The sequence below is a fragment of the Hypanus sabinus genome, chromosome 11 (genome assembly GCF_030144855.1).
Source record: "Hypanus sabinus isolate sHypSab1 chromosome 11, sHypSab1.hap1, whole genome shotgun sequence".
NCBI classification, from domain to species: Eukaryota; Metazoa; Chordata; class Chondrichthyes; order Myliobatiformes; family Dasyatidae; genus Hypanus; species Hypanus sabinus.
In genome coordinates, this window is record NC_082716.1 from 2,511,076 (window position 1) to 2,522,904 (window position 11,829).

Here is an 11,829-nt window from a genome sequence, read left to right on the forward strand (position 1 = left end):
CTACAGTGTGACTCTCCCTCAGTACCACCCCTCCCACAGTGTGACCCTCCCTCAGTACCGCCCCTCCCACAGTCTGACCCTCCCTCAGTACCACCCCTCCTACAGTGTGACTCTCCCTCAGTACCACCCCTCCCACAGTGTGACTCTCCCTCAGTACCGCCCCTCCCACAGTGTGACCCTCCCTCAGTACCACCCCTCCCACAGTGTCTCTCCCTCTGTGCCATCCCTCCCACATTGTGACTCTCCCTCAGTACCGCCCCTCCCACAGTGTGACCCTCCCTCAGTATCAACCATCCTACAGTGTGACCCTCCATCAGTATCACCCCTCCCACAGTGTGACTCTCCCTCGGTATCACCCCTACAGAGTGACCCTCCCTCGATACCACCCCTCCCACAGTGTGACTCTCCCTCGGTACCACCCCTCCCACAGTTTGACTCTCCCTCTGTACCATCTCTCCCACAGTGTGACCATCAGTATCACCCCTCCCACAGTGTGACCCTCCCTCAGTATCACCCCTTCTACAGTGTCACCCTTGGTATCACCCCTCCCACAGTGTGACCCTCCCTCAGTACCTCCCCTGCCACAGTCTGACCCCCGCTCAGTACCACCCCTCCCACAGCGTGACCCTCCCTCAGTATCACCCCTCCTACAGTTTGACCCTCCCTCAGTATCACCACTCCCACAGTGTGACCCTCCCACGGTACCACCCCTCCCACAGTGTGACTCTCCCTCAGTACCACCCCTCCCAAAATGTGACCCTCCCTCAGTATCACCCCTCCCACAGTGTGACCCTCCCTCAGTATCACCCCTCCCGCAGTGTGACCCTCCCTTATTACCACCCCTCCCAATGTGTGACCTACCCTCAGTATCACCCTCCTACAGTGTGACCCTCCCTCAGTACCACCCCTCCCACATTGTGACTCTCCCTCAGTACCACCCCTCCCACAGTGTGACCCTCCCTCGGTACCACCCCTCCCACAGTGTGACTCTCCCTCAGTACCGACCCTCCCACAGTCTGACCCTCCCTCGGTACCGCCCCTCCCACAGTGTGACTCTCCCTCGGTACCACCCCTCCCACATCGTGACCCTCCCTCAGTATCACCCCTCCCACAACGTGACCCTCCCTCAGTACCACCCCTCCCACAGTCTGACCCTCCATCAGTACCACCCCTCCCACAGGGTGATCATCAGTATCACCCCTCCCGCAGTGTGACCCTCCCTTATTATCACCCCTCCCAATGTGTGACCCACCCTCAGTATCACCCCTCCTACAGTGTGACTCTCCCTCAGTACCACCCCTCCCACAGTGTGACCCTCCCTCGGTATCACCCCTCCTACAGTGTGACCCTCCCTCAGTACCACCCCTCCCACAGTGTGACTCTCCCTCGGTACCACCCCTCCCACAGTGTGACCCTCTCTCAGTACCACCCCTCCCACAGTGTGACCCCCCCTCAGTACCACCCCTCCCACAGTCTGACCCCCCCTCAGTACCACCCCTCCCACAGTGTGACTCTCCCTCAGTACCGCCCCTCCCACAGTGTCTCTCCCTCTGTGCCATCCCTCCCACATTGTGACTCTCCCTCAGTACCGCCCCTCCCACAGTGTGACCCTCCCTCAGTACCACCCCTCCCACAGTGTGACCCTCCCTTGGTACCACCCCTCCCACAGTCTGACCCTCCCTCAGTACCATCCCTCCCACAGTGTCTCTCCCTCTGTGCCATCCCTCCCACATTGTGACTCTCCCTCAGTACCGCCCCTCCCACAGTGTGACCCTCCCTCAGTACCGCCCCTCCCACAGTCTGACCCTCCCTCAGTACCACCCCTCCCACAGTGTGACACTCCCTCAGTACCGCCCCTCCCACAGTCTGACCCTCCCTCAGTACCACCCCTCCTACAGTGTGACTCTCCGTCAGTACCACCCCTCCCACAGTGTGACCCTCCCTCAGTACCGCCCCTCCTACAGTGTGACTCTCCCTCAGTACCACCCCTCCCACAGTGTGACCCTCCCTCAGTACCGCCCCTCCCACAGTCTGACCCTCCCTCAGTACCACCCCTCCTACAGTGTGACTCTCCCTCAGTACCACCCCTCCCACAGTGTGACTCTCCCTCAGTACCGCCCCTCCCACAGTGTGACCCTCCCTCAGTACCATCCCTCCCACAGTGTGACTCTCCCTCAGTACCGCCCCTCCCACAGTGTGACCCTCCCTCAGTACCACCCCTCCCACAGTGTGACCCTCCCTCAGTACCGCCCCTCCCACAGTCTAACCCTCCCTCAGTACCACCCCTCCTACAGTGTGACTCTCCCTCAGTACCACCCCTCCTACAGTGTGACTCTCCCTCAGTACCACCCCTCCCACAGTGTGACTCTCCCTCAGTACCGCCCCTCCCACAGTGGATATGAATGAACATTGGGAGAAGTCTGTTTGTGAACATACCAGCCCTGTTCCCCAACCATGTCTGTGACCCAAACCCATGATGGTTAGCCCCCTGTCTCTCTCTGTCTCTGCAGGAACTGGGGGGAGGGCTGGGCTTTCATGCCCTCAGACCGAGCACTGGTGTTTGTGGACAATCACGATAACCAACGTGGCCAGGGAGCTGGAGGAGCATCGATCTTGACCTTCTGGGACCCGAGGTACTGTGCGCTCTCCCCTCTACTCCTGCGGGGGTCCAGACTGGCCATTCGGCCATCAGAATTTCTCTTAAAAGTGATGAAGAATTACTGATAAACAGGCCATTCAGCCACATGTTCTGTGCTAGCCATTGCTGCCTGCCCCCACGCCCGCATCGCTTCGCTGAACTCCCTTATTGCTATGCCCACGCCCTCCTCCTCCTCTCTGTGACAAGCAAACTCCTGCAGCCACTGGACATCTGAGACTAATTCAGGGAATGCTGAGAAACAGCCTGGGCCCTGCTGATGGGAGTCGGTAACCATCCAGAATCACCTCTTGAACTGCTGCCTCTGCCACTGAGGGTCGAACATGGATGTTGTTTCGTAGCTGTTTATGTGATACACAAGTCAGGTCAGTACGATATGGAGAGCAGGCTGTTGTCCGTACAGCAGGCTCCCCGTCTCCACACAGCTGATGAGTCCAAAGGAACGGCAGAGACCGACACAGTTTGGCACCAGCGGCGTTGCAGGAGCTGCCGGTCAGCGTTGAACTCAATGTCGGACTGCCTCAGGGTCCAGAGGCTTGAGATCACAGATCACCATGGCAGACGAGCCCCATCTGCCCCGTGCGCTCCTGATACCCCTACCAAAGCCAGTTCCCCCACTAGCATCCCCTGTGTGAATGAGACTCCCCCCTTCTCACCACACTCCAGAAATCAGGAGGGTTGGTGCAGCAATGGGGAGGGGTGGGGTCAGTGATGGGCAGGGTGGGGTCAGCAATGGGGAGGGTGGGGTCAGCGATGTGGAGGGTGTGGTCAGCGATGGGGAGGGTGGGGTCAGCGATGTGGAGGGTGGGGTCAGTGATGTGGAAGGTGGGGTCAGCAATGTGGAGGGTGGGTCAGTGATGGGGAGGGTGGGGTCAGCGATGGGGAGGGGGTCAGTGATGTGGAGGGTGGGGTCAGCAATGTGGAGGGTGGGTCAGCGATGGGGAGGGGGTCAGTGATGGGGAGGGGGTCAGCAATGGGGAGGGTGGGGTCAGCGATGTGGAGGGTGTGGTCAGCGATGGGGAGGGTGGGGTCAGTGATGTGGAGGGTGGGGTCAGCGATGGGGAGGGTGGGGTCAGTGATGGGGAGGGGGTCAGTGATGTGGAGGGTGGGGTCAGTGATGGGGAGGGTGGGGTCAGCGATGTGGAGGGTGGGGTCAGCGATTTGGAGGGTGGGGTCAGTGATGGGGAGGGGGTCAGTGATGGGGAGGGTGGGGTCAGCGATGTGGAGGGTGGGTCAGCGATGGGGAGGGGGTCAGCAATGTGGAGGGTGTGGTCAGCGATGGGGAGGGGGTCAGCGATGGGGAGGGGGTCAGCAATGGGGAGGGTGGGGTCAGTGATGTGGAGGGTGGGGTCAGCGATGGGGAGGGTGGGGTCAGCGATGGGGAGGGGGTCAGTGATGGGGAGGGTGGGGTCTGCGATGTGGAGGGTGGGGTCAGTGATGGGGAGGGGGGTCAGCGATGGGGAGGGTGGGGTCAGCGATGTGGAGGGTGGGTCAGCGATGGGGAGGGGGTCAGCGATGGGGAGGGTGGGGTCAGCGATGCGGAGGGTGTGGTCAGCGATGGGGAGGGGGTCAGTGATGGGGAGGGTGGGGTCAGTGATGTGGAGGGTGGGGTCAGCGATGGGGCGGGGGTCAGCGATGGGGAGGGTGGGGTCAGCGATGGGGAAGGGGTCAGCGATGTGGAGGGGGTCAGCGATGAGGAGGGTGGGGTCAGCGATGGGGAGGGTGGAGTCAGCGATGGGGAGGGTGGAGTCAGCGATGTGGAGGGTGGGGTCAGCGATGGGGAGGGTGGGGTCAGCGATGGGGAGGGTGGGGTCAGCGATGGGGAGTGGGTCAGTGATGTGGAGGGTGGGGTCAGCGATGGGGAGGGTGGGGTCAGCGATGGGGAGGGGGTCAGTGATGGGAGGGGGTCAGTGATGGGCAGGGTGGGGTCAGCGATGGGGAGGGGGTCAGCGATGGGAGAGGGTCAGTGATGGGCAGGGTGGGGTCAGCGTTGGGGAGGGGTCAGTGATGTGGAGGGTAGGGTCAGCGATGGGGAGGGTGGGGTCAGGGATGGGGAGGGTGGGGTCAGCGATGGGGAGGGTGTCCGTGGTGGGGAGGGTAGGGTCAGCGATGGGGTGTGGTCAGCGATGGGGAGGATGGGGTCAGTGATGGGGAGGGTGGGTCAGTGATGGGGAGGGTGTCCGTGATGGGAAGGGTGGGGTCAGCGATGGGGAGGGGGTCAGTGATAGGGAGGGTGGGGTCAGCGATGGGGAGGGTGGGGTCAGTGATGGGGAGGGTGGGGTCAGCGATGGGGAGGGTGTGGTCAGCGATGGGGAGGGGGTCAGTGATGGGCAGGGTGGGGTCAGCGATGGGGAGGGGGTCAGTGATGGGGAGGGTGGGGTCAGTGATGGGGTGGGTGGGGTCAGCGATGGGGAGGGTGGGGTCAGCGATGGGGAAGGGGTCAGTGATGGGGAGGGTGGGGTCAGTGATGGGGAGGGGGTCAGTGATGGGGAGGGTGGAGTCAGTGATGGGGAGGGGGTCAGTGATGGGGAGGGTAGGACAGCGATGGGGAAGAATGGGGCTGGGATGGGCAGGGTGAGGACAGCGATGGGGAGGGTGTTGGCTGCAACTGGGTAAATAGGGGATGTGATGGGGAGAAAAGGGGCAGGGATGGGGAGGGTGGGGCAACAATGGCAAGCAGGAGAATGGGGCTGGTTAGCCTGTTTCTCAATCATTCCTCTTCACATTCATGGGAGATTTTTATGTCAGCCTCAGCTCCAGCACCCACACAGAGTGCTCCATCTCAGCATCAGCCCTACACTCCCAAGGACTTGAATGGCAACTGTAACGGTTCGCTGTGTGTGGGTGAGAGGAGTGTTCGGGAGGGGGGAGTTGATGGGAATGAAATGGGATCAGTGTTGGATTGGTGCCAATCCATGCTTACTGGTCACTGTTGGCCTGATTGAACTGATGACTCTGTGGAGGCCCGAGGTGGGGGGTGATGTCTCGGCTCAGTGGGCAGGTGATGGTCAGCACTGACTTGATGGGGCTGAAGGCTGTGGTGCAGGTTGTTCTTTAGAACCCCCATTTGTTTCTTTTCCACCCTCTCCTTTCCTTCCTTACCCTGTCTGATCCCTCATTCTCCCTCGCTTCTCCCTCTCCCCCTCCCTCACCCACTGTCCCATCCCTCTCTCCCCCATTGTCCCACTCCTCTACCCAATTCTCCCTCACCCTCTCCCCTTCTATTCCCTCTCTCCTCATTCCCTCACTCTCACATTGTCTCTTGCTCCCTCCCCCACTCTTTCTCTCCCCCACTCCCACAGGTTGTACAAGGTAGCCGTGGCCTTCATGCTCGCTCATCCCTACGGACAGACCAGAATCATGTCCAGTTTTCGGTGGGACCGCAAGTTCGTTAACGGGAAGGTGTGTCCTGTAACAGCGGCGGGAATGTGAGGGTCTAACACTTCGAAGCTGAGAACAACTTCAGTACTATCCTGTCAGAGCACAGAAAAGGAGGGGCGGTACTGAGGGAGGGTCACACCTTGGGAGGGGCGGTACTGAGGGAGGGTCACTGTGGGAGGGGTGGTACTGAGGGAGGGTCACACCGTGGGAGGGGCGGTACTGAGGGAGGGTCACACTGTGGGAGGGGTGGTACTGAGGGAGGGTCACACCGTGGGAGGGGCGGTACTGAGGGAGGGTCACACTGTGGGAGGGGTGGTACTGAGGGAGGGTCACACCGTGGGAGGGGCGGTACTGAGGGAGGGTCACACTGTGGGAGAGGTGGTACTGAGGGAGGGTCACACCGTGGGAGGGGCGGTACTGAGGGAGGGTCACACTGTGGGAGGGGTGGTACTGAGGGAGGGCCACTGTGGGAGGGGTGGTACTGAGGGAGCGTCACAATGTGGGAGGGGTGTTACTGAGGGAGGGTCACACTGTGGGAGGGGAGGTACTGAAAGAGGGTCACACTGTGGGAGGGGCGGTACTGATGGAGGGTCACACTGTGGGAGGGGCGGTACTGATGGAAGGTCACACTGTGGGAGGGGTGTTACTGAGGGAGGGTCACACTGTGGGAGGGTCAGTACTGATGGAGGGTCACACCGTGGGAGGGGTGGTACTGAGGGAGGGTCACACCGTGGGAGGGAAGGTACTGATGGAGGATCACACTGTGGGAGGGGTAGTACTGAGTGAGAGTTAGTCTGTGGGAGGGGAGGTACTGAGGGAGGTCACACTGTAGGAGGGGTGGAACTGAGGGAGGGCCACTGTGGGAGGGGTGGTACTGAGGGAGGGTCACACTGTGGGAGGGGTGGTACTGAGGGAGAGTCACACTGTGGGACGGGTGGTACTGAGGGAGGGTCACACTGTGGGACGGGTGGTACTGAGGGAGGGTCACACTGTGGGAGGGGTGGTACTGAGGGAGAGTCACACTGTGGGAGGGGTGGTACTGAGGGAGGGTCACACTGTGGGACGGGTGGTACTGAGGGAGGGTCACACTGTGGGAGGGGTGGTACTGAGGGAGGGTCACACTGTGGGAGGGCTGGTACTGAGGGAGGATCACACTGTGGGAGGGGAGGGTCACACTGTGGGAGGGGCGGTACTAATGGAGAATCACACTGTGGGAGGGGTGGTACTGAGGGAGGGTCACACTGTGGGAGGGGATGGTACTGAGGGAGATTTCCTGTACTGGGGAGTGGGTATGCAAGGTTGAGGAGGGAGTGCGAGAAGGGGGTGGGAGGTTAACTGGAGACTTCCTCACAGGGCCCCCACCCCCCCCCCCCCACACACACACACACTGCCTTACTGCACTGTGCTACCTGTTGGGTAGGGATGGATGTGAGTGTTCTGACCACCTCTGCCCTGTGCCGGGGCGGGGGTGAGGGGTGGGCAAGGGACAGTTGTCGCTTTTCTTTTGATACCTTCCCCCCTCGCTCTGTCCCAAGGATGTGAACGATTGGATTGGTCCACCCAGTTACCCGGACGGGACCACCAAGCCCGTCACCCTGAATCCCGACACGACTTGTGGCAATGGCTGGGTGTGTGAGCACCGCTGGAGGCAGATCAGGTGGGTATAGGGATCACTACTGGGGGGTGGCATCTGAGGGGGCAAACACAATGGGAAATAGGGTGTGTAAATGGGGCAAAGTATGTGGTGAATGGGTAGTTTGGGGGTTGATTCAGGTTCAGTGTGTGAGTGAGTGGGGAGTCAGATGGAGGAGGGTGCACCACGCAGCGGTGGAGAGGGTGCTGAGTGGGGCCTGGCCTGCAATGGAGTGCTTACTGTGGTTATAAGCAATGACGATGCGCTGTGTTTCTTCTCACTGGAGGAGCCTGAGTGGTGACTTTACAGAGACGTAGGATGTCATGACAGGCAGAGACAGGGTTGTCCGGGAAGGAGAATCCAAAGGGAAAGGAGATTGCAGATGCTGGAATTGAGAGCAACACACGAGGAAATGAGTGGCCTGAGTAGGGTCTGCGGGCAGAGGGTATCGTAGAGTTTCTGGGTCGGACGAGAGTTTATAGTCATTCAGCCTGTGTGCAGCTAAGCTAAACACTGGTCCTCTGGGGCAAAGATGGAAAACACATTGCCTCCTCGGTTTAAGGTGAAAACCTTGAGGGAGACCAGATGGATGAGTGATCCTGCACTGAGGGTGGTGGGCCTGGGGACCCTACTGCCAGAGGAGGTGACGGGAACGAGCTGCCAGAGGGGGTGGGTGTGGGGAACGAGCTGCCAGAGGGGGTGACGGGAACGAGCTGCCAGAGGGGGTGGGTGTGGGGAACGAGCTGCCAGAGGGGGTGGGTGTGGGGAACGAGCTGCCAGAGGAGGTGACGGGAACGAGCTGCCAGAGGAGGTGGGTGTGGGGAACGAGCTGCCAGAGGGGGTGGTTGTGGGGAACGAGCTGCCAGAGGGGGTGGGTGTGGGGAACGAGCTGCCAGAGGGGGTGGGTGTGGGGAACGAGCTGCCAGAGGGGGTGGGTGTGGGGAACGAGCTGCCAGAGGGGGTGGGTGTGGGGAACGAGCTGCCAGAGGGGGTGGGTGTGGGGAACGAGCTGAGGACATGGTGGGTGTGGGGAACGAGATGCCAGAGGGGGTGGGTGTGGGAAGGAGTTGATAGAGGAGGTGGTAGTGGGTAAGATCAAGAGTTGTGAGAAGAGGTGGTGGTGGGTGTGGGTAACGAGCTGAGGACATGATGGGTGTGGGGAACGAGCTGAGGACATGGTGGGTGTGGGGAACGAGCTGCCAGAGGGGGTGGGTGTGGGGAACGAGCTGCCAGAGGGGAAGGCAAGTACAGTGGTTAAGGGACATTTTGGACAGGAACACAGATTGCAAAGGTTCAGAAGTAATGGGTGAAATGCAGGCAAATTGTAATATCTTGTTTTCCGTGCTGGGTGTGATATATGTTTTGTGGGTACACTGTGGTAGAGAGGAACTTTACATATGGGTATAGTCAGAGGAAAATAAACTTGCAGTCGATAGGAAAGGTTCAGAGTGATATGGGCCTAGTACAGGTAGGTGGGACTAGTGCACACAGTCAGTATGGATGAGCTGGGCCGAATGGCCTATTTCCATGCTGTAAGTTGTGGTCTCACTACAGGAACATGGCCATTTTCCGGAACGTGGTGGGCCAGAATCCGCTAACCAACTGGTGGGACAACGGAAGCAACCAGATCGCGTTCGGCCGCGGGGCACGGGGCTTCATTGCCATCAACAATGACGACTGGTGAGTTCCACAGGGCTCCGGGGGAGCCGGCCGCGGGGTGGCCAGGCGCACGGTGAAATGCGCCGTTTGTGTCAACACGGCGCCAGCACGGAGCTCAGCGATTCGCGGGTAATGTGACACTTGCAGCGGTTCGATACCCGCGCCGTGACCATGTGGGTCTCCTTCGGGTGTGCTCCGGTTTCCTGCCACGTTCCCAGGACCTGCATTGTAAACCGTCCGGTGACCAGGCGAGGGGTTAACCGCCGATCCGTACATGAGCTGGGGCAGGCCCCAGGCTTGCTTCAGGACCCACAAGTCACTAACCCCAAGCCGTACGTGCGAGGAAATGCAAGGGAGACGTGGAACCCGTCCGTTCCCCGCAGCGCCGGTACAGGACACGGGCGCAGAGTCATAGCCTGTCAGGGTCTGAAACGCCCGTCTCCCTGCTGTGTGAACTGGGTGACAGGCTGCGATGTTCACGCTGTTCCTCAAGGAGCGCGGCGTCTCAAAGGAGCAGAATTAGACTATTCAGCCCATCGAATCTGCTCCGCCATTCAATCATAACATAAAATGCTGAGGAACTCGGCAGGCCAGGCAGCATCTACGGAAAAAGGTACAGTCAACGCTTCAGCCTCGGCAAGACTGGAGAAAAAAAATCTGAGGAGTAGATTTAAAAGGTGGGGGAAGAGAGACAGAGACACCAAGGACGGGTGAAACCTGGAGGGGGAGCTGGGAAGTTAATTCGTGAAAGAGACAGGAGGCCGACAGGCGGCGGGGTTCGAGAGAGGGAGGCGATGGATGGGCAGGCAAGGAGAGGGAAAAGAGGATGGAAAATGGTGAAGGGGGGACGTGGGGGCATTGCCGGAAGTTTGAGAAATCGTTGTTCATGCTATCAGGCTGGAGGCTACCCAAACGGAATACAGTACAAGGTGTTGTTCCTCCAACCACAGCGTGGCTAACCCTGAGTGGGAGCGGAGTTAAAATGAGCTGCCACTGGGAAATCACGCTTGCTCTGGCTCGGCGAATCTACATCGGGTCTCACCGAGGTACAGGAGGCCACACCGGGATCAGTAAATGGTCCCAACAGACTCACCGGTGAAGTGTTGCCTCACCTGGAAGGACTGTTTAGGGCCCTGAACGATAGTGAGGGTGAGGTGTAGGGGCAGGTGCAGCCCTTGTTCTGCTTGCAAGGGTAAACACCAGGAGGGAGATCGGCGGGGAAGGACGAATGCAGAAAGCGGGAAGAGTGAAAAATGTGTTTGGTGGTGGGATCCAGTTGGAGGCGGCAGAAGTTGGTGGGGTAGTGGATGAGGAACCTATCCCTTGTAGGGTGGCGGGAGGATGAGGTAAGAGCAGATGTGTGTGAAATGGAAGAGTTGCGGTTGAGGGCAGCGTTGATGGCAGATTTTCTCTTGTCCGCCATTCCATCATGGTGATGCACCATCAATAACTCACACTGAGACGTAAGGCGAGATATCGGCTTTTATTGACTGGAAGAAGGAACCGGGAGTGAGTGTCCATCATACTATGTCCTGGAGACTGAGGCCGAGCGTCAGGCCTCAGATCGCCTTTATACAGGGGCCTGTGGGAGGAGCCACAGGAGCAGTCAGCAGGGGGCGTGTCCAGACAGGTATTTGTAGTTCACCACACATGGCTGATTTATTATCCCTCTCAGTCCCATTCTCCTGCTTCTCCCCGTAACCGTTAACACCCTGACTAATCAAGAACCTATTAGCCTCCGCTTTAAATATACCCAATGACTTGGGCTCCACCGCCATCTTTGGCAATGAATTCTACAGATTCACCATCCTCTGGCTAAAGAAATTCCTCTTCATCTCTGGACTAAATGGACGTCTTTCTAGTCTGAGGCCGTGTTCTCCGCTCCTAGACTCCTCCACCACACGATCTAGGCCTTTCTATAGTCGATAGGTTTCGATGAGATTCCCCCCTCATTCTTCCAAACCCCTGTCGGAACAGCTTTTAATCGCACCTCATATGTTGAAGCGGGTTTGCTTGTTCTGCAGGAATATGAACATGAAGCTGCAGACCGGACTGCCTCCGGGCATCTACTGCGACATCATCTCGGGGCAGAAGGAGGGAGATCGCTGCACGGGACTACAGGTCACCGTCAATGACTGCGGCAGCGCTGTCTTCGACATTAGTAACACTGCCGAAGACCCGATGCTAGCAATCCATGTTGAGGACAAACTGTAACGGTCCGTGATCAATAAAAGGACAGTGTGAGCAGTTCAGCGCGTCAGTTTCTCTCATTTGGGGGCGTTTACCCCTGAACTCAGCCCCCCGACCTCTCCCACGAGCGGTACTGGGAGACGGGTGGTACTGAAGGAGCTGCCTAGGGAGGTTTGACCATAAGGCATAGGAGCAGAATTAGGCCATTCAGCCCATCGAGTATCAATCATGGCCGATTTATTATCCCTCAACCCCATTCTCCCGTCTTCTCGCCGTAACCTTTGATACCCTGACTAATCAACAACCTGTC

General features: G+C 59.2%; 1 protein-coding gene across 1 annotated transcript in view; it reads left to right on the forward strand.

Annotated features, from left to right (window-relative positions):
* LOC132401650 (pancreatic alpha-amylase-like) overlaps positions 1-11,543 on the forward strand; it is a 42,570-nt gene extending 31,027 nt beyond the window's left edge. The window contains exons 6-10 of the mRNA XM_059983673.1: positions 2,511-2,633; positions 5,959-6,058; positions 7,573-7,694; positions 9,225-9,350; positions 11,354-11,543. Coding sequence (XP_059839656.1) covers positions 2,511-2,633; positions 5,959-6,058; positions 7,573-7,694; positions 9,225-9,350; positions 11,354-11,543 — 661 coding nt within the window. The remainder of the gene's footprint in view (positions 1-2,510; positions 2,634-5,958; positions 6,059-7,572; positions 7,695-9,224; positions 9,351-11,353) is intronic.
* Positions 11,544-11,829: the final 286 nt, after the last annotated feature.